The 18302-nt window shown below is 40.6% G+C and overlaps 1 protein-coding gene across 2 annotated transcripts in view; it reads right to left on the bottom strand.

The window, feature by feature from the left end:
• TRPC4 (transient receptor potential cation channel subfamily C member 4) overlaps positions 1 to 18302 on the bottom strand; it is a 165634-nt gene that overhangs the window by 22897 nt on the left and 124435 nt on the right. For both annotated transcript variants that reach the window (XM_035323993.1, XM_035324002.1), the window contains one exon: positions 4797 to 4936. In XM_035323993.1, coding sequence (XP_035179884.1) covers positions 4797 to 4936 — 140 coding nt within the window. The remainder of the gene's footprint in view (positions 1 to 4796; positions 4937 to 18302) is intronic.

Genomic DNA, 18302 nt, shown 5'->3' with positions numbered 1-18302 from the left:
TAAATCAGATTTCAATTCTCTGCAGTTATTGTTTTGTTATTCTGTGTCCCTGATGAATTTCTGACTCCACTTCAAATGCAAACACAATCTGTTGATAGGTTATAAAGTCAGCCATTTTTTAAAGCATGATTGAACGATGACTATCATAAGCTTATGGGTTGAAAGAAATACATGGGACATGTCAATAGAAAATTAAGATCAGAAAACAAATTGAGCAGCATATGAACTATAGAACATCAAAGCAAATGTATGATGAGTGTATGATATCACCCAAGGAATATAAGGTAACAATTTTTGGTCATTATTCAGAGGAATTCAAATGAAAATCTAATGTCTGAATTATTTGTCAGAAGAATGCTGGTTTTCTTTAGGACTAAAGTCATAAACTGTAGATTTCATGAAATCACCAAGAGAGATCAAACAAAAATGTAGATCAGGCCACCTCAGTGTTGAATATGCTCTTGCGTCCAATATGACACACTTGTGTACTGGGTTCACATGGTAAAGTTTTGCTAGCAGGGGGCTGCTGGGGCAGCAGATTTTTCTCTGTGAGAAAAATCCAGAAACTGCCCCATGTCAGATCAGAACCAGCTCCCACCAGCTCCATAGAGACCCGCCACCTGCCAGAGCCAAGCCAATAAGCGATGTTGTTTGTGCCTATGTAAAACCAGATTTAAGAAACGGAAAAGAAAACGATATGCAACAGCAGCTGGGAGAGTGAGGGGTGAGAAATAGGCCTACAGCCCCCAAGGTGAGTGCAGCAGGAGGGCAGGAGGTGCTCCAGGCAGGCAGCAGCAGTTCCCCTGCGGGCTGTGGAGAGGCCCCTGGTGCAGCAGGCTGTCCCCCTGCAGCCCATGGGTCCCACATGGAGCAGATCTCCACGCTGCAGCCCGTGGAGGAGCCCCTGGTGGAGCAGGTGGATGTGGCCTGGAGGAGGCTGCGGCCCATGGAGAGCCCCCGCAGGAGCAGGCCCCGGGCCGGAGCTGCAGCCCGTGGAGAGGAGCCCACGCAGGAGCAGGGGGTCTGTGGAGAGCTGCCACCCATGGGGGACCCGTGCTGGAGCAGTTTGCTCTTGGGAGATGGACCCCATGGTACAGAGCTGTGTGGGAGCAGTTCTTGAAGAGCTGCTGCCTGTGGGCAGCCCCTGCAGGCTCAGTTCGGGAAGGACGGCATCCCGTGGGAAGGACCCCATGGGGAGCAGGGGCAGAGAGTGACTGTGAAGGAGTGGCAGAGATGAAGTGTCAGGGACTGACCGAAGCCTGCATTCCCTGTTCCCCTGTGCCACTCAGGGAGGATATAGAAGAAGGTGGATGGGGCGGAAGGTGTTTTTAGTTTGTTCTCTTTATTTCTCACTGTTCTAGCTTGCTAGTAATAGGCAATAAATTTTATTAATCTCCCTATATTGATTCTGTTTTGCCTGTGATGATAATTGTTGAGTGATCTCCCTGTCCTTACATCAACCCTTGAGCCCTTTTTATTATATTTTCTCCCCCTTTCCCTTTGAGGAGGGGGAGTGAGAGAATGGTTGTGGTAGAGTTGAGCTGCCCAGCTGAGTGAAACCACCACACCTTGACTCTATTACCAAAAAGAAAGTTTAAATAACTTTATCCACTGGAGAAAAAAAGAACAACAACAATAACAACAACCAAAAAAAAAATCACCATCAACACCAAAACAAACAAACAAACAAACAAAAAACATTAAATCCTTTCCCCAGAGGCCGTAAATGCATGTGAACTCTTGCTATTTAAAATTTGTGCCTCAACTTTACATTAATTTTGCTGCATTTCAGAGTAGGGAAGTTGGAATTAAAAGTAGGAAGAGTCAGGAAGTGGAGAGGGGGCTAGCAAAGATCTTTAAAATATTAATTACACTCAGAAATGGGGTCAATAATTTTTCTTGGGGGTTAATATTCATTTAGATGAACATTTGGTCTGTGAAACCAGTGGAACATCAATCAAAACCATTTTACAATGCAAAGGGAGAAGAAAAACTGTCAGCTTCTGCAGAACTTGTGGCAGTAAAGAAATATCATCTTATTTGCTACTAAGCAGAATGGATCTGACATGGTGATCATTAAGATAATAAATATAGAGACAAATAATTTATTTTTAGTTATTCTTCAGAGTTTTTGCCTTGAATAGGAACATTTTCCTACTAGATTTTCATGTCAGTGGCTGAGACGCACATAATCAGTAATATGAATTGGCATGCTGTCTCTAGTACAATTGGAAAAAAGCACTGCGTCCAATGCTCAAGCCCAGTAAATATTTAAGACAGAACAAGCAGTGTCTGCACGACTTATCATTGCACCTCATTTAACCTATCAGTACAAAATAAATCATCTTCCAAAAACACGAAAGCATCCATTTTTCTTAGAGCTCAACAGCTTCTGTTTATATTTATAACCCTTGATCAAAACAGATGTGTTGCTTAAGTCTTCTTGTACTCACATAAAACATGTGACAGTGCACTATTAATAATCACAAGCTATTTATCAAGGAGAGAGCATTTTCAGTGGGTATACTGGATAATTTAAAAACCTCTCACACTGATATACAGAGACAAAAAGCATTTGAAAATTATGAAATATAGTAATTTTATTTGAATGCTTACAGTGAAGCAGATAACTGTGAGTTGTCTTAGCAGTTCCCTCATCCTGATATTACACTCTTTGGTATGTTTTACACTACCCCATCAGCTGCTGTTAATAATAACCATCTCATTGTCTAGTGTGTCAGTCAGAGAATGGGCCACAAACAGTAAGTTTTTCCTCTGGGAACATCTATCACAAAGGCGATATGAGGGCGTTCTCATCCTTTTATTCAAAGGTTTTAGTTAAAAATGGTTTCTTAGGTGGCTTGAGCTGCTACAGTGATTCACAGAAAGGTAAAATACATCTAAAAACTTGCTTATAGATTTGATTAAAAAATACAGAATAGCTGTCTTTTTGAAAAACCTGTGTTCCAAGGTTTAGGAAATGAAAGTAAAAGTTTTGTATCAAAATGTGGTTACCTTGTTACCTTCAAAACCCCAGCTCAGAGCTGGAAAACTCTGCTGTAGCTACTTATTTGAAGCATGGCTGGGGCAGTAAGTTACTTCTGCATTATTCTGCTCATTGTTTGCACACTGTGTTTCAATTGTCTACCAAAACTGAGGCTCTTTTAAAGAAGAACAGAAAAAGTATTTGGGTGCAACATTGCACATGCAGTAAAAAAAATATTAGCTGCAGAGCCAAAAATAGTGCTTTATGAACCGTGTTGATTATGATTGACATGCAAGCACTGATTTGGAGAGTAATGGATGCACATTAACACAGATACTGTCACCTTGGAATCTGATTGCCATAAGATGAAACTGTCTGGGAGATGAAAGGATTATTATGTCTTGTAATTAATATCATTCTAAAGTGAATAATTGGCCATCTCCAATTCCTTTGAAACATGTATTTTCAATGAATCGCTTGCTTTGTTACCTGAGAAAGTGAAATGACTATTCTCCAGTCACTTTATGATGAGGCATCCTTGTGTGTAAAAAGGATGGCTTTATATTACAGCTCTCCCCACATCTTTGAGCCTCTTGCTCTTTCAGGCAACAGTTCCAAATATCTTTTAATGAGAAGATTTCCAAGTGTTTACAATCAGAAACATTCTGTGACAGGAGGAGGCTGTTCTGTCAATTAATCAAATCTTTGGTCATCCTGATCAGCTGATGTGGACCCCTGTGGATAGTCATCACGTTATATAAATTAGAGGTTCCTATGTCACTCTCTGCTTATGGAAGGGCTGCAATGGGAGTAGCAGCAGTCTTGGGGGGGGGGGGGGAAAGACAGGGAGCTATAACCAGCTACTTGATAGCTTTTTCCTCTTCTCTTTCTAGAGGAGGGGAGAAAAAAAAAAAAAATACCTTGGCAGAGGAGAGACTCTCCTTTCACACATACGGGGTAGCTGGTGTAAGGAAACCTGAAACAGCTGAAATGTAATGCTGCAAGAGTGGCTAGTAAAAAAGGCTTTGTTATCTTGGGTATGACAAGAAGTCTGAGACAGATACTAAGAAATGCTTTCAGAAGTGGTTTCCTTGCATTTGAGACCATTTTGTGATGTAAATATTTCATTTTTACAAGGATTTTATAATTTATTGTATATTCAATGTGAATTTATAGAAAATGCAACATGTTCTGTGGTTTTGCAAAGAACGGCTGCTTTGCTAGAAGATATTTCAAACATTGGTAATAAAAAGCTTGTGAAACAGGTGACAAAATGAACATATCCAACCAATCCTATTCAGCTTTACTTTTTAATCATTTATCATGAATTTTCAAAACAAAATTAAAATCTTGCTCTTTAGCTTGCCTCTTTCCTCCCCCCCTCCCCTAATTTTGAGTAAATATTCTTCATGCAGTCCTGCCCTGAAGTTTGGCATAATGGGTAACGTTTTCTTAGGGGCAGTAATTTCCTACCGGAAAATAGCCGAACACTAACATAAAACATAACATTGTGCAAGCAGTGTAAGTATTAGGAATGATTTGCCTTTTCTAAGAATATTATAGCATGACTATTCAGGACAAAAGAGAGAGATTGTCTGGTCCAAATAGGGAAAAAAATAACTTGTAATCTTTTGTTTGCTCTTATTCTGGCCTAGCTTCTTATCGTAGTTGCAGAAGATTCAGTGAGCAAATCTAACATCTCTTACTTTGTTACACCTGAGAACCATCAAATACAAAAGAAAGTCTGAACAGGGCCAATCTCAGTTAACTTAAATATTTTGCTGAAGTTAAAAAATAAAATAAAAATTACCTTTGAAAATGCAACAATTTTCAAAGAGATTGTTGCTAAGTACAAGGAGTTCATTACAAAATCCATGAGGTTCCACCAATCGTGAATGTAGTCCTGCAGTCCACCATCCCACATCTGTTTAATTTCACCCCAGATAAAGCCTGTAAACAGAACATAATCCATTAAGCATGAATACTAAATAAATAAATAAGTATCCTAGACACTCATCTCACATTGGATTGAGCTTCCTTAAAATAATTACAAAATAAAAGTGGATGAGTGCTCTAAATTACATATCTAGTCACGTGAAATTTTATCTTTCAATTAATGTTTCTGGAATTATCAGACAAACAAATAATCACCTGCTTTACAAGGACAATTTCTTTGGTTTTCTTAGCTCACCTTCTCCCTTATAACCTGATAAGTATAAAAAGGGTCTCCAAACCAATGGTCATTGCCAACTTTATCCTCAGTATCTGCTGCAATGTAACTCTAACTGTAAACTGTATGACTGCAGGAACCAAGCCAGCTCATTATTTTGTTTCAATTGGAACAAACATGGTAAGTGAGAGGATTTCATTATTGCTGTCAATGCTGAACTAAAGTCTGCCTTTCCCATAGGAAAGAGCAGTTTCTTCAGTGGAATATTTTTTGTTGATTCTTTCCTTTGGGACTGGAAGGAATAGAAGTTGTTTTCAGGTGTGCAAAGTATGGATTGCTCTGGACACAATGTGATACAGAAATATTCAATCCCATTGGGACATTTTGCGAGTTGTCTGACATAACCTCAATTTAACAGCTCCAGAGAAAACTGTATGGAGACTTTAGTACTGTAAACATTAAAACAAAACGTCTGAAGAGGATACTCCACATTATTTTACAAAACAGAATGATAAAACATATAAAAAACAATAGAATTTTTATATGCATACTTCATATGCATATAAGCTGGGCTTGTTCAGCCTGGAGAAGAGGAGGCTCAGGGGCGACCTTGTCGCTCTCTACAGATACCTTAAAGGAGGCTGTAGAGAGGTGGGGGTTGGCCTGTTCTCCCACGTGCCTGGTGACAGGACGAGGGGGAATGGGCTAAAGTTGCGCCAGGGGAGTTTTAGGTCAGATGTTAGGAAGAGCTTCTTTACTGAAAGGGTTGTGAGGCATTGGAACAGGCTGCCCAGGGAGGTGGTGGAGTCACCATCCCTGGAAGTCTTCAAAAGACGGTTAGATGTAGAGCTTAGGGATATGGTTTAGTGGGGACTGTTAGTGTTAGGTTAGAGGTTGGACTCGATGATCTTGAGGTCTCTTCCAACCTAGAAATTCTGTGATTCTGTGATTCATATTATTATCTACAAAGCTTTTTGGTTACCATCTCAGTAGAGCTTCTACATGTTCCATAGTAAATTATTTGCTGAAAGGATTTTCCTACTTGTGTGCTCATTAAAGGGACAACATTTACAGCAAAAGAGGACAATCTAAAACATATGAATGTTGAGATACAGTTAATTCATCATGGCTTTCCTCCAGCTGCTAATCATAAGTTCCTTCAAAATGTGTTGAACAGATTTCATACATGTATTTTCAGAGTCCTGCATCACTGTAGTCAGGGCTTAATTCACTTTGAAACTCAACATTTTGTTTCAGTGGTCTTCTAGTTGACTACAAGGGTAAAGAGAGCCAGAGGAATGGAGTAGGTGTGACAAGTAAAATTTAATTTTGTAGTGTTTTGGCTGAAGTCATTCTGTCTCCTGATTGCTTTTGAAAGGAAAACTTCCTCACAGCTTTGCCCCTTCTGATCTCAGCCACACATTCCTGTCTTGTTTCTGCATGCTATCATTAATCAGGAGCTTCAGGAGTACCTAAATCATCTAATAGATCCAGCAAATTTTATGTTCATAGAGTTCCTTTTCAGACACACTGCCATCACTATTTCACCTGTCTGCAAATCTGTAGGAACACATTCTGAGAAAGGACCACAGTGGGAACATGGGACATGCTAATTTAATATCTACATCAGCCTAGACAGGCTGATTGCAACTCTACCTTAACGGATCGGATAAAGCTGGTGTGTAAAATATAACACTGATAAGAAGCTAACATTTATTTTCATGGTTCATCCAAGGTGATGATTCGTAGTGAGAAAAGAGTTGAACATTATTACATGGCAGGTATCAGTATCCACTAACAGTGTCCATTGCTACTGTTAACTGCCCAAACACCATCAGAGGGCTACCAGGCGGGCTCCTAAATGCCTGCCGCTTTCAACCTGGGCAAAGATTTATACATCTACCTTTCAAAAAGCTGCTCATTCCTGTCACACAGTATGAACCAGAAGGTCTGGCTCCCAGTTTGCTCCACAATCCCCTCTAGCATATAGTCCATATACTTCCAAATATCCCTGCTTAGTCTTTTGCTATGGTTAGGCACAATATCTTGAGCATCATCATGTTATAAAAGCAGTGGTTTTGTGGGCTGCAATATACACCCCACATTTCAGACAGTGCTCTGAATTGCTCCTGCTCAAACTGCAGAAGAGCATATAAAATAAAAACCATTCTGTGATTCTATGATTCTGTGATCCTATGATTCTAAGATTCTAAAGACTGTAGATTCCTTAAAGTCTTCAGCTGAGATATTCCATGATTTATAATCAGCCAAAAACATGAACTGTCACAAATGTAACAGGGCTGTTCTCTGTAAGACTGTTGCTCAGCATCACATACTCTGACAACACTGACTGAAATATAATAGAATTATGTACAGACTGAAAAAGAAGTGCTGACTAATACTTCTGCATTTGATCTGTTTTGTAAGTGAAATTCAGACTCAGTCCAACAATTTCCTTGGCTTCAGAAAATGAAATGTAATTGTAAATTTGACATTAGGAGAGAAATAGTGAACAGTTAAAGAATTCTAGGGAAATAGAGTCTATTGTATTATAGTTTTTTATCATTTAGAAAGAGAAACACAACTAACCCAAACTATCAGTAATGTTGAAGTCCTTTGTCAGTTAAAAAGTTCAGAGTATAGTTTGACATTGTAATGTTGATGATTCACATTTTTTTTCTTGGTTTAAGAGCACTTTTTTTTTTTAATTCTGATGTAGGGCTTGTTCCTTTCAATCAAATGATTTTAGAAACTGGAAATCCTACATTATTTTTGGCTATGTGGGAGATATGATAGTTTAATCTTTCCTGCCAGCCAAAATCTAAGTGCATTTTCCTCAAATAAACACAGTTACTGACATTTTATGGGACCCAAGAGAACTTGAAGCTAGGATGACTCTATTTCTCCATTAAGTGTCTTCTCCATTAAGGGATAATTAAGTGATACAATTCTTCTTTTCTATACAGCAGCTGACACAGAAAATTCAGTGGATAGATCATGGAGCATTGTGGTTGAGGATGAGATTTTCCTTACCTAGCTTTAATTTTCTACAGTACAAACAGCTCCATCTGAAGTAGCCACCCTAGTTTCCCTTTAAATTCAATAGAGAGAGAGAGTTGATTCTGGGGATTGGCTTAGATGCAGACACTGCACTGCAGATGTCTACATCTAGTTGGATGAATCCCAGACTCACAGTCAACCCCTAATGCAAGAATTACTGAAAGGTATGATTAAGAGATGCAAAATTTCTTCAAAGATGTAAAATTTCATTTATTTTCATCATTTTTGAAAAAATTTACTGTTTTTGAGCAGTTTCCATGTCTTGAAGCTCAGAGCCTGGGACATTCCAGCCTTGACTTCAGGGCCCATGACGCTATAACGGGATTTGGAGCCAGATGGTTCTATACCTAGTTGTGGTAGTTTTCTGTTTTTAGCACTGCTTTGGGTGTCAGCTGACTAGGTTTGAGATGGATATTCCAGGTAAATGGATTATAAATTTGTGACACACATGCTATCCATACATGTATAATAGCATTTCTCAGACATGCCAGATACCTAATGCTTTCTTTGAAGATAAATCTTGGAAAGTAGAAACTCCTAAGGTGGATTGTATAAGTCCATAACTCCACGGTTATCACACCATGAAAGCCAAGTTCTGTCTTTGGAGGCACCAGGTCTCTACACCTAGGTACCCTGAGAGGTGCTGAAGCAGAGAATGAGGGGAGAACTAGAATTTCTGTAGACCTGTAAGTCCTCCCAGGCGTGCCTGAGAAAGTGTACTCTGAAGTTTGATAGTCTTTCTGCAAAGCTGAAGAGTTCTTGAAAGCCTGATAAGCTTACATGATAGAGCTATTCTGGGCACGGAACCTCAGAGGTTCCAAGCTGTGCAGTTTAGGATTAATTTGCAGTCACACATCCAGAGGTTTTGAAATCCTGTTGCAGGCGAAAAAAAGGAACTTTTCATGAGAAAAGTAATCAGGGAGAAGTCATCAGTCAGTTCTTCTCTCCACAGTGTCTGATGCATTTTGCCAACTTTGTTTTTTTACATTCATTGGGAGAATCAGTTAAACATATAAATAAATACATAAATAGATGTGTTAAAAACAAAACAAGACAAAACAAAAACTAACTAAACAAAACAAAACAAACAAACAAAAAACACTCAGAGGTCAAAGCAGCATTATTTCTGTGACATTGTACACTTTCCTTTTCTACTTGGTGGACTTATGGGTAGCTGAACACAACCTGATATTATTATCTAACGAGTCTTTTGGGCAATTCCAAAATATGACCTGACATAATATAAGAGATGAAGACATGCAGAGACAAGACTGTCTGACGGGTACATTCTTACAGGTAGGAAATAGATCTAGGGTCAAGGCATTATTAATTATTAATGTGTCAAAGCAGCAATGCTATCACATTAGATAGAGCCACATGTGTGACAACAAAGAGAATATCTCAATAAAGCAGAGGAGTGCATGTCCTCATTGTACCCTAGTACAGGGGGAAAAGTGCTAAGAGGAACCAGGCAAATACAAGGGGTAGATGTACATGTGAGCATTTTAGACAATTAGACTGGGAACAAGTTCATTGCCCAAAGCTCCCTTTGTCTCTCTGGGAGGAAAGAATCATCTCCAAGGCAATGATCCTGTTATCTGCAGGTGGCTGAATCTTCCCATTAACTGAAAAAGTAGCTGTGGGGGATTAGCCTGAATTAAAACAGATGTCTAACTCCCAGGTGCTTGTATTTAGTCGAAATAATTCCACACAAATCAGATTTCACCGTGGAAGCTGGATAAACTTGGCTTTATCCTGATTGTCTCTTTGTTCCAGTTCTCTTCTTCCAACCCTTTCTCTTCATGCCAGCTCTACTTCATACCTGTCTCTTACAGCCTCACCTCTCCATTCCCCATCATTCTGCCTTTATCATTTATTTCCACTTAAAATGAAATTATCAATATTATGCAGCTATTCTACTTCATTAATCGATGATTTAAATCAAAATGTTGAAGGTGAGATTTTCAAGCATTTATTGCCATTATTTATAAATTAAAAGATAGAGTAGTAAAAGAGAAATAGCAAAATGGATATTTTGAAACAGGATGAAATGATAGAAATAAATGTGATTAAACATCCAATAGTTTTAATCAAATTAAATAGACTTAAAGCCAGGGCAAGAATCCCACAGAACACATGAGGAAATGCCAGACAGCATGGACAGATTTTATAAAGCACAGTGAATCAGAAACACATGCAAGCTGATCAATTTGCAACCATTTGACTGAAGTCCAACTTGACTGATACATTCAGCTTGACTGTCAAAGAAAGCTATGAAAGTCAGTATACTGAATTTTGTTTTTAAAAAGATTTGCAGATCCCTATCTAATTTTGGCATTACCTTTCCTGCAAAAAAATAAAATAAAATAAAATTGTTTTTCTTTTCTATTTTTGTTCCTTACCATTTTTTCTTGTAAAACCCTTTTGTTCATTACCATTACCATTCCCATAGTGATGGGAAACAGGAGGTTCCTCACGGTCAGTCTCTACAGGCCAAGTTCAAGAACAACCTTTCAGTATGTTTCTTGAAGAATATATTTTCACTAGACTGTGAAACCACTTAACTGACATACTCAACTTTGCTCTGGAATGCACTCAAGTTTTTCACAGGTACAAGAAATGAGACAAGATGCTAATGATTTAAGCTCTGTGAACTGAGGGGAAGTCGTTCCAGGGAATTAAATGAGCATCAATAAGACCTGAAATCTCTCTTCTATTTTACAACTGGTCTGACATCTGATCTCTGCTGAAGAGATATGAAGGTTGTGAGGAGAACTGCGAGACATTCTGTTGTAATTCATGGGTTCCCAATCTCTGGGACTTTTTTTTTATTTATTTATTATTATTATTATTTTATTATTATTTAAGTAAAATACAGCTATTCAAAGGAACATGCACAAAAGTAAAATCAAGTTTTCTGCTTGTCTGTGTCCTGTGTCAGGTCAGGCAAGAGGCTGGGAATGACATGGCCAGAGGCATTGTTTTTCCAGATCCCTTCTCAAGACAATGACACTTAAGTGATCTGAATCTGGGAATTATCTGAGCACACAACTCAACACTGAGAATACTTAATATCTAACCTCAGTTCACTCTCTGTCCTCACTTTCTTGTTGTACAATTCAGTTTAATTCCTTCCCCCATGTAAAGGAAAATAAGAAGATTATGAAGCATTCGAGCTTTCTGGATGAAATATACCATATCAGAGCTGAAACTAGTCAGTGCTGATTATAAATCAGCGATACATTTACTCTCATGTTCAAAGAAAAGCATAATTTCCAAGAAACACAGATAAGCTGCAAATGAAACCGGTCTAGGAACATTGTGAAGTATGTATATATGTGTTTCACCCACTATGGAATGGCAAGTGCAAACAGTCTGGACAATCAGCATCAAACAGCCCCTCAAATATTTAAGGCTTAGTTTCACCAACTATCAGATTTTTCGGTTGCTTGAGTACTTATGCAGCAAGATGTCCATATAACTGGGATAGCTGTTCCATGGACCCAATATTCTAATTAACAAGAAGTCTGAATTTTGCAGTACTCTCATAAATGTTAAAAGAAAATATATGTAACTAGCAGTTACTTTTTTAAAATAATACTAATAATAATTAAATTTCCTTTGCAAAATGTTGTGAAATGCAAATGAATTGTTCATTTTCATAGTGGAAGATTAAAGGAGATTTTACTTAGTATGTCTATCTTAACTTTATTGATCCTTTTCCTTGTCCTGTTTTTATGCCTCCATAAAACAGGGTTTTACAAGAAAAAAAATAAAAATAAAAAAGAAAAGAAAGAAAAAAATATTTAAGATCTCTTTCCTGTAGTGTATGTGAAAGTAACTGTAAATCATGGATTAACATTTCCTTTCTGTGTACCTAATTTTTCCATGTCAGTGGTCTGTATACAGTGATAATGTAGTTGTCATAATCTGGAGAAGCATAAAAGACACTGTATTTTTGAAATGGATCATGTGCTTAAACAGAAGTGTCTAGTGTTAGTTTAGATAGCCCTATGCATATCCAAACTGGCCACCCCATGCACTGTCAAAAAAAAGTACAGGTTTCCTGTAAAGTATTTATCATAGCTCTTACATACCTCTCTGTAAGTATATCCAATTCTCAAAGACTTCAAAATTGGTAACAGTTTCATCTTTGTAGGCACCTGAGTTGCTTTCTTTATGTTTACTCTGATTTAATCTCCTAATTCATGATGAGACTTGCTAAATGCCGGAGTTTGGAGTAAGGGACTATGGACAGATAAATAAATGTGGAGGTACAGTGCAGAAATTCTGTACATTTCTGTTTGAACTCAGGTCTACAATAATGTAGATAGAAATTTACCTATCCATAGTCCATTCTCTCAGGTACTTTTGCACAGGGGTCTGTAAATCTCTTTAAAGAAAAAGTATATCCTCATTTACTGCTTGCACATCTCTATTAGGCTCTACAAGTTTACATGAGGAGTGGAGCATACAAAATTTTACTCATTATCCTTTAATCTCCATGGTTTCATTGAAACTTTGTGGCAGGCATTTGCCGAGGCTGATTTAATATAGAAATTATTTTCTTACTTTCACAAAAAATATTGTGGAAAGGGTAAAGAGCAAAGCTTATATATTATTTCCAAAGAAAGCATTAATTTATAAATATATATATATCCTAGAAGTAGGGTCATGCAGTCTAATACCCATTAAACTGTTGTATCCACAAACATCTATATATTCCTTATTGCTCCCAGCATTAATTGCATTTTCTTAGTGTTGCTAAAATAATATAATGAAGATATTATGCAGTCAGTGGGGGAAAAAAATAAAATCAAGTGTGTGCAAGTCTTAAATTCACAAAGGGATGCAAGACCTGGAGGAAGAATAAATTGATGTATAGCTTGTCTATAAAGCACAGAAAGTCTTTTGTAGTATTGCTCACAAGCTGTTGGAGCCCTGAACAGTGCAGCACAGCATTAAACATGCAGCTCTAGGTAAGGCCAGAAGTGGATATTTAGGGATATCCACTGAAACTGTTCATCTGCTTCTACACTATTAACAGGCATGTAAGGATTTGAAGTTCTCAATAATGAGGATCCAAACTTCATATCTGAGAACGAAATCCTATGAAAGGGTCTAGTCACTGAAATATTTCAATGCTTAAATTAAGTGCACAGTACTGATTCACCATGCAGGGTACCTAAATTCCCCATAAATTCCATTTTATGCTAATTTTGAGTTTCAAATGTTGAGCTGAGATCCGCAGGTTATGTGGACAGTTATGACATATTGAAGGAGAGTAATAACAAAAAGTGGAAGGAGTAGTGAGTCTCAAACACTCAATCTCACCAGCACTTAGCATCCTATCTCAGACCTTCATCTAAATGTCCACATGAGACTGACTTTCAGAGTTTGAAGCACCTTCCGTTCCTGAAATGCTGAAACTATATCCAATATTAGCGTCAACATTTGGCATTGCAGCTTTATAGGTAAAATTCTTTCACAGGGAACAGGAAACATGCCTTTTCTCAGGCTGAGGGAAGATGAAACCTCTTTCTCAGGAGACTACTAGCGAAGGCATAATGGGAGAGGGGGGAGAAAAATTCACCTTCCTGATAAAAATGGGGACAAAGGGAAACTGAAGAAAAGAGAGCTAAAGAAGCTAAATCCAAACAAATGAATAAACAACAAACAACCAAACAACCCACAACTTCAGTGACAACCTTAGTGTTTTTAGCCTCCTTACTAGGGCATCCACTAGGAAGCACAGTCACCAAGCTAGGCTTCACACACACACTGCTTTATCCTGATCAAGTAAACATCCTGATCTCATGGAAGGTATCCCTGCCCATGGCAGAGGTATTGGAACTAGATGACCTTTAAACATCCTTTCCAAGCCAAACCATTTTATGACTCTCTGATTCTATGATCCTTATGATTATAATGTCTAAATGTGAAATATTTGAATTTTAGAGGAGCAAGCACAGTGGAACTACAATGAAAACAAGCCTGAGGCCTGAAGATTATCTCAGGATACTGTCAAAACCTGTTTCCATCACCAAATTTCAAGAAAACATTTGATTGCATTGAATACTTGTCTATACTTGAATACTTTTCTATATATGATTATTTTATATTATCATGTACAAGCAGAGTCTTCATTTACAGATATTGCCTGTGGGAGGGAAATTTTCCATAACTAATAAAAGTGTATGCAAATTGAATACTCAGACATTTTTAAGGAAATAAACTCCCTTATTTTATGTACTCTATTTAAATGTTGAAAAAGGACAGTAAAGATAGAGAACTGCTCCATCTAGCCTAAACCCCCATTCAGCTGCAATTGTTTCTGAATGCTTAGGGAAAGGATTTGAAGACAGAGTAAAGTAGAGTCTTTACTAACTTCCAGGTTTGCTAAGTTCAGGGATATCCTGATCCAGATACCACATCTCCACTACTGTGATTAAAAGCCACTGATTATGGATGATTGTGACACTATGGATGGTATTCAGTAACCAAAAAACAGTCTGTAGCTCCATTATAGATGGAAGACATACTCCCCAAAGCTTTTCAAATTTAGGATAGAGTTTTACTAAAACAGCAGAAAAAACGTAAAAGCTACTTATGCTTAAGTGGAGCTTACAGCACCAATTAAACTATTTTCCCAAACAAAAGGTCTCCTGACTTTTTAATCTTAATCAAACTAAGATATATCTCTTTGGCCTAAGTTTTGGAAATGGCAAGATGATTCTAGGCTAAATCTTGCACACACAAACACACATATCAACAAACACCATCAACAACCAAAGAATAAATCATCTACATAGCTCAAATATTTGAAATGTGGTAAACCTCCAAGTAACTAAGTAAAAGGTCATGTTACAATAAGATTCAGGCACTAGTGACAAGTGTCTCTCCGGATGTTTAAATAAATGACTTCATTAGTGGATCCAGTTTTGGGATCCCCCATGAAAGAGATATTATGTGACTGAGTTGAACCTAGTAGAAGACCATCAAACTGATCGCAGGCTGAAAAAGATGATGGACAAGGAAAGGCTGAGGGAGCTGGATTTGTTCAGCCTGGAGAAGAGGAATCACAGAATCACAGAATCACAGAATAGTCTAGGTTGGAAGAGACCTCCAAGATCACCGAGTTCAACCTCTGAACTAACGCTAACAAGTCCTCCACTAAACCATATCCCTAAGCTCTACATCTAAACGTCTTTTCAAGACCTCCAGGGATGGTGACTCAACCACTTCCCTGGGCAGCCTAGTCCAGTGACTAACAACCCTTTCAGTAAAGAAGTTCTTCCTAATATCCAAACTAAACCTCCCCTAGCGCAACTTTAGCCCATTCCCCCTCGTCCTGTCACCAGGCACGTGGGAGAATAGACCAACCCCCACCTCGCTACAGCCTCCCTTCAGGTACCCGTAGAGTTCAATAAGGTTGCCCCTGAGCCTCCTCTTCTCCAGGCTAAACAGTCCCAGCTCCCTCAGCCGCTCCTCGTAAGACTTGTTCTCCAGACCCTTCACCAGCTTCGTAGCCTTCTGGACTCTCTCGAGCACTTCCATGTCCTTCTTGTAGCGAGGGGCCCAAAACTGAACACAGTACTCGAGGTGCGGCCTCACCAGAGCTGAGTACAGGGGGACAATCACTTCCCTCGACCTGCTGGCCACGCTGTTTCTTACGCAAGCCAGGATGCTGTTGGCCTTCTTGGCCGCCTGAGCACACTACTGGCTCATATTCAGCCGACTGTCAACCACTACTCCCGGGTCCTTCTCTGCCAGGCAGCTTTCTAACCACCCAGCTCCCAGCCTGTAGCTCTGTTTGGGGTTGTTGCACCCCAGGTGCAGGACCCGGCACTTGGCCTCGTTGAACTTCATACCGTTGGCCTCGGCCCATCGGTGCAGCCTATCGAGGTCCTCCTGCAGAGCCTTCCTACCCTCGAGCAGATCGATGCACACACCTATCTTGGTGTCGTCTGCAAACTTGCTGAGGGTGCACTCGATCCCCTCATCCAGATGATCGATGAAGATGTTAAAGAGGACTGGCCCCCCTGGGGGACTCCACTAGTGACCGGCCTCCAACTAGATTTGACTCCATTCACCACAACTCTCTGGGCCTGGCCATCCAGCCAGCTCTTAACCCAACAAAGTGTACGCCAGTCCAAGCCATGAGCAGCCAGTTTCCCGAGGAGAATGCTGTGGGGGACGGTGTCAAATGCCTTACTGAAATCAAGGTAGACCACGTCCACAGCCTTTCCCTCATCCACTAAGCGTGTCACCTTGTCATAGAAGGAGATCAGGTTCGTCAAGCAGGACCTGCCCTTCATAAACCCATGCTGACTCGGCCTGATCGCCTGCTTGCCCTGCAACTGCCGCATGATGACTCCCAAGATAACCTGCTCCACGAGGTTCCCTGGCACTGTTAACTAACTGGCCTATAGTTCCCCGGGTCTACCCTCCGGCCCTTCTTGTAGATGGGCGTCACGTTTGCTAGCCGCCAGTCAAGTGGGACCTCCCCCGATAGCCAGGACTGCCTGTAAATGATGGAAAGCGGCTTGGCCAGCTCCTCCGCCAGTTCCCTCAGTACCCTTGGGTGGATCCCATCCGCCCCATCGACTTGCGTACATCCAAATTCTGTAGCAGGTCGCCAACCATTTCCTCATGGATTGTGGGGGCGACATTCTGGTCCCCATCCCCTTCCTCGAGCTCAGGGTACTGGGCATCCAGAGAACAACTAGTTTTGCTGTTAAAGACTGAGGCAAAGAAGGCGTTAAGCACCTCAGATTTTTCCTCATCTCTGATTACTAAGTTTCCCTCCACATCCAGTAGAGGGTGGAGATTCTCCTTAGTCCTCCTTTTGGTACTGATGTATTTATAAAAACATTTTTTGTTGTCCTTAACAGCAGTGGCCAGATTGAGCTCCAGATGAGCTTTGGCCTTTCTGATTTTGTCCCTGCACGGCCTCGCAGCATCCTTGTAGTCCCCCTGAGTGGCCCACCCTCTTTTCCAAAGATTATAAACCCTCTTTTTTCTCCTAAGCTCGAGCCACAGCTCTCTGCTCAGCCAGGCCGGTCTTCTTCCACGCCGGCTCGTCTTTGGGCACGTGGGGACAGACCGCTCCTGAGCCATTAAGATTTCTTTCTTGAAGAGTGCCCAGCCCTCCTGGGCTCCTCTGTCTTTCAGAACCGCCTCCCAAGGGACTCTGCCAACCAGTGTCTTGAACAGCTCAAAGTCAGCCCTCCGAAAGTCCAAGACAGTGGTTTTACTGATCCCCTTCCTGACCTCGCCGAGTATCGAGAACTCTACCATTTTGTGGTCACTCTGCCCAAGACAGCCCCCAACCATCACGTCTCCCACCAGTCCTTCTCTGTTAGTGAACAGAAGGTCTAGCGGGGCACCTCCCCTGGTAGGCTCGCCAACCAGCTGCATCAGGAAGTTATCTTCCACGCTCTCCAGAAACCTCCTGGACTGATTTCTCTGGGCTGTGTTGTGTTTCCAGGATATGTCTGGGAAGTTAAAGTCCCCCACAAGAACAAGCGCTGACGGTTTCGCAACTTCTGCCAGCTGCCTGTAGAACTCCTCATCCATCCCCTCATCCTGGTTTGGTGGTCTATAACAGACCCCCACCAGGATGCTTCCCTTGTTGGCCTTTCTGCTGATCCTAACCCATAGCGACATCACCTTGTCATTCCCAGCTTCAAGTTCGACGACGTCAAAACACTCTCTAATATAGAGAGCCACTCCACCACCCCTTCCGTGCTGCCTGTCCCTTCTGAAGAGCCTATAGCCAGACATTGCAGCACTCCAGTCATGAGAGTGGTCCCACCATGTTTCCGTGATGGCAACCAAGTCATAGCCTGCGTGCTGCGCAATGGCTTCCAGCTCCTCCTGCTTGTTGCCCATGCTGTGTGCATTAGTGTAGATGCACTTCAGCTGGGCCTTGGCCTTCTCCCCCAGCCTTGCCACCGTTCCCCCTGGCACACCTCCAGCAGGCTTTGTTTCATCCCCGCCCCCCTTCTCACCTAGTTTAAAGCCCTCTCAATGAGCCCTGCCAGCTCCTGGGCCAGGATCCGTTTTCCCCATGGGGACAGTTGG

Source organism: Oxyura jamaicensis, chromosome 1 (assembly GCF_011077185.1).
Source record: "Oxyura jamaicensis isolate SHBP4307 breed ruddy duck chromosome 1, BPBGC_Ojam_1.0, whole genome shotgun sequence".
Lineage (NCBI taxonomy): Eukaryota > Metazoa > Chordata > Aves > Anseriformes > Anatidae > Oxyura > Oxyura jamaicensis.
This window is presented reverse-complemented; position numbering and strand designations above follow the sequence as displayed.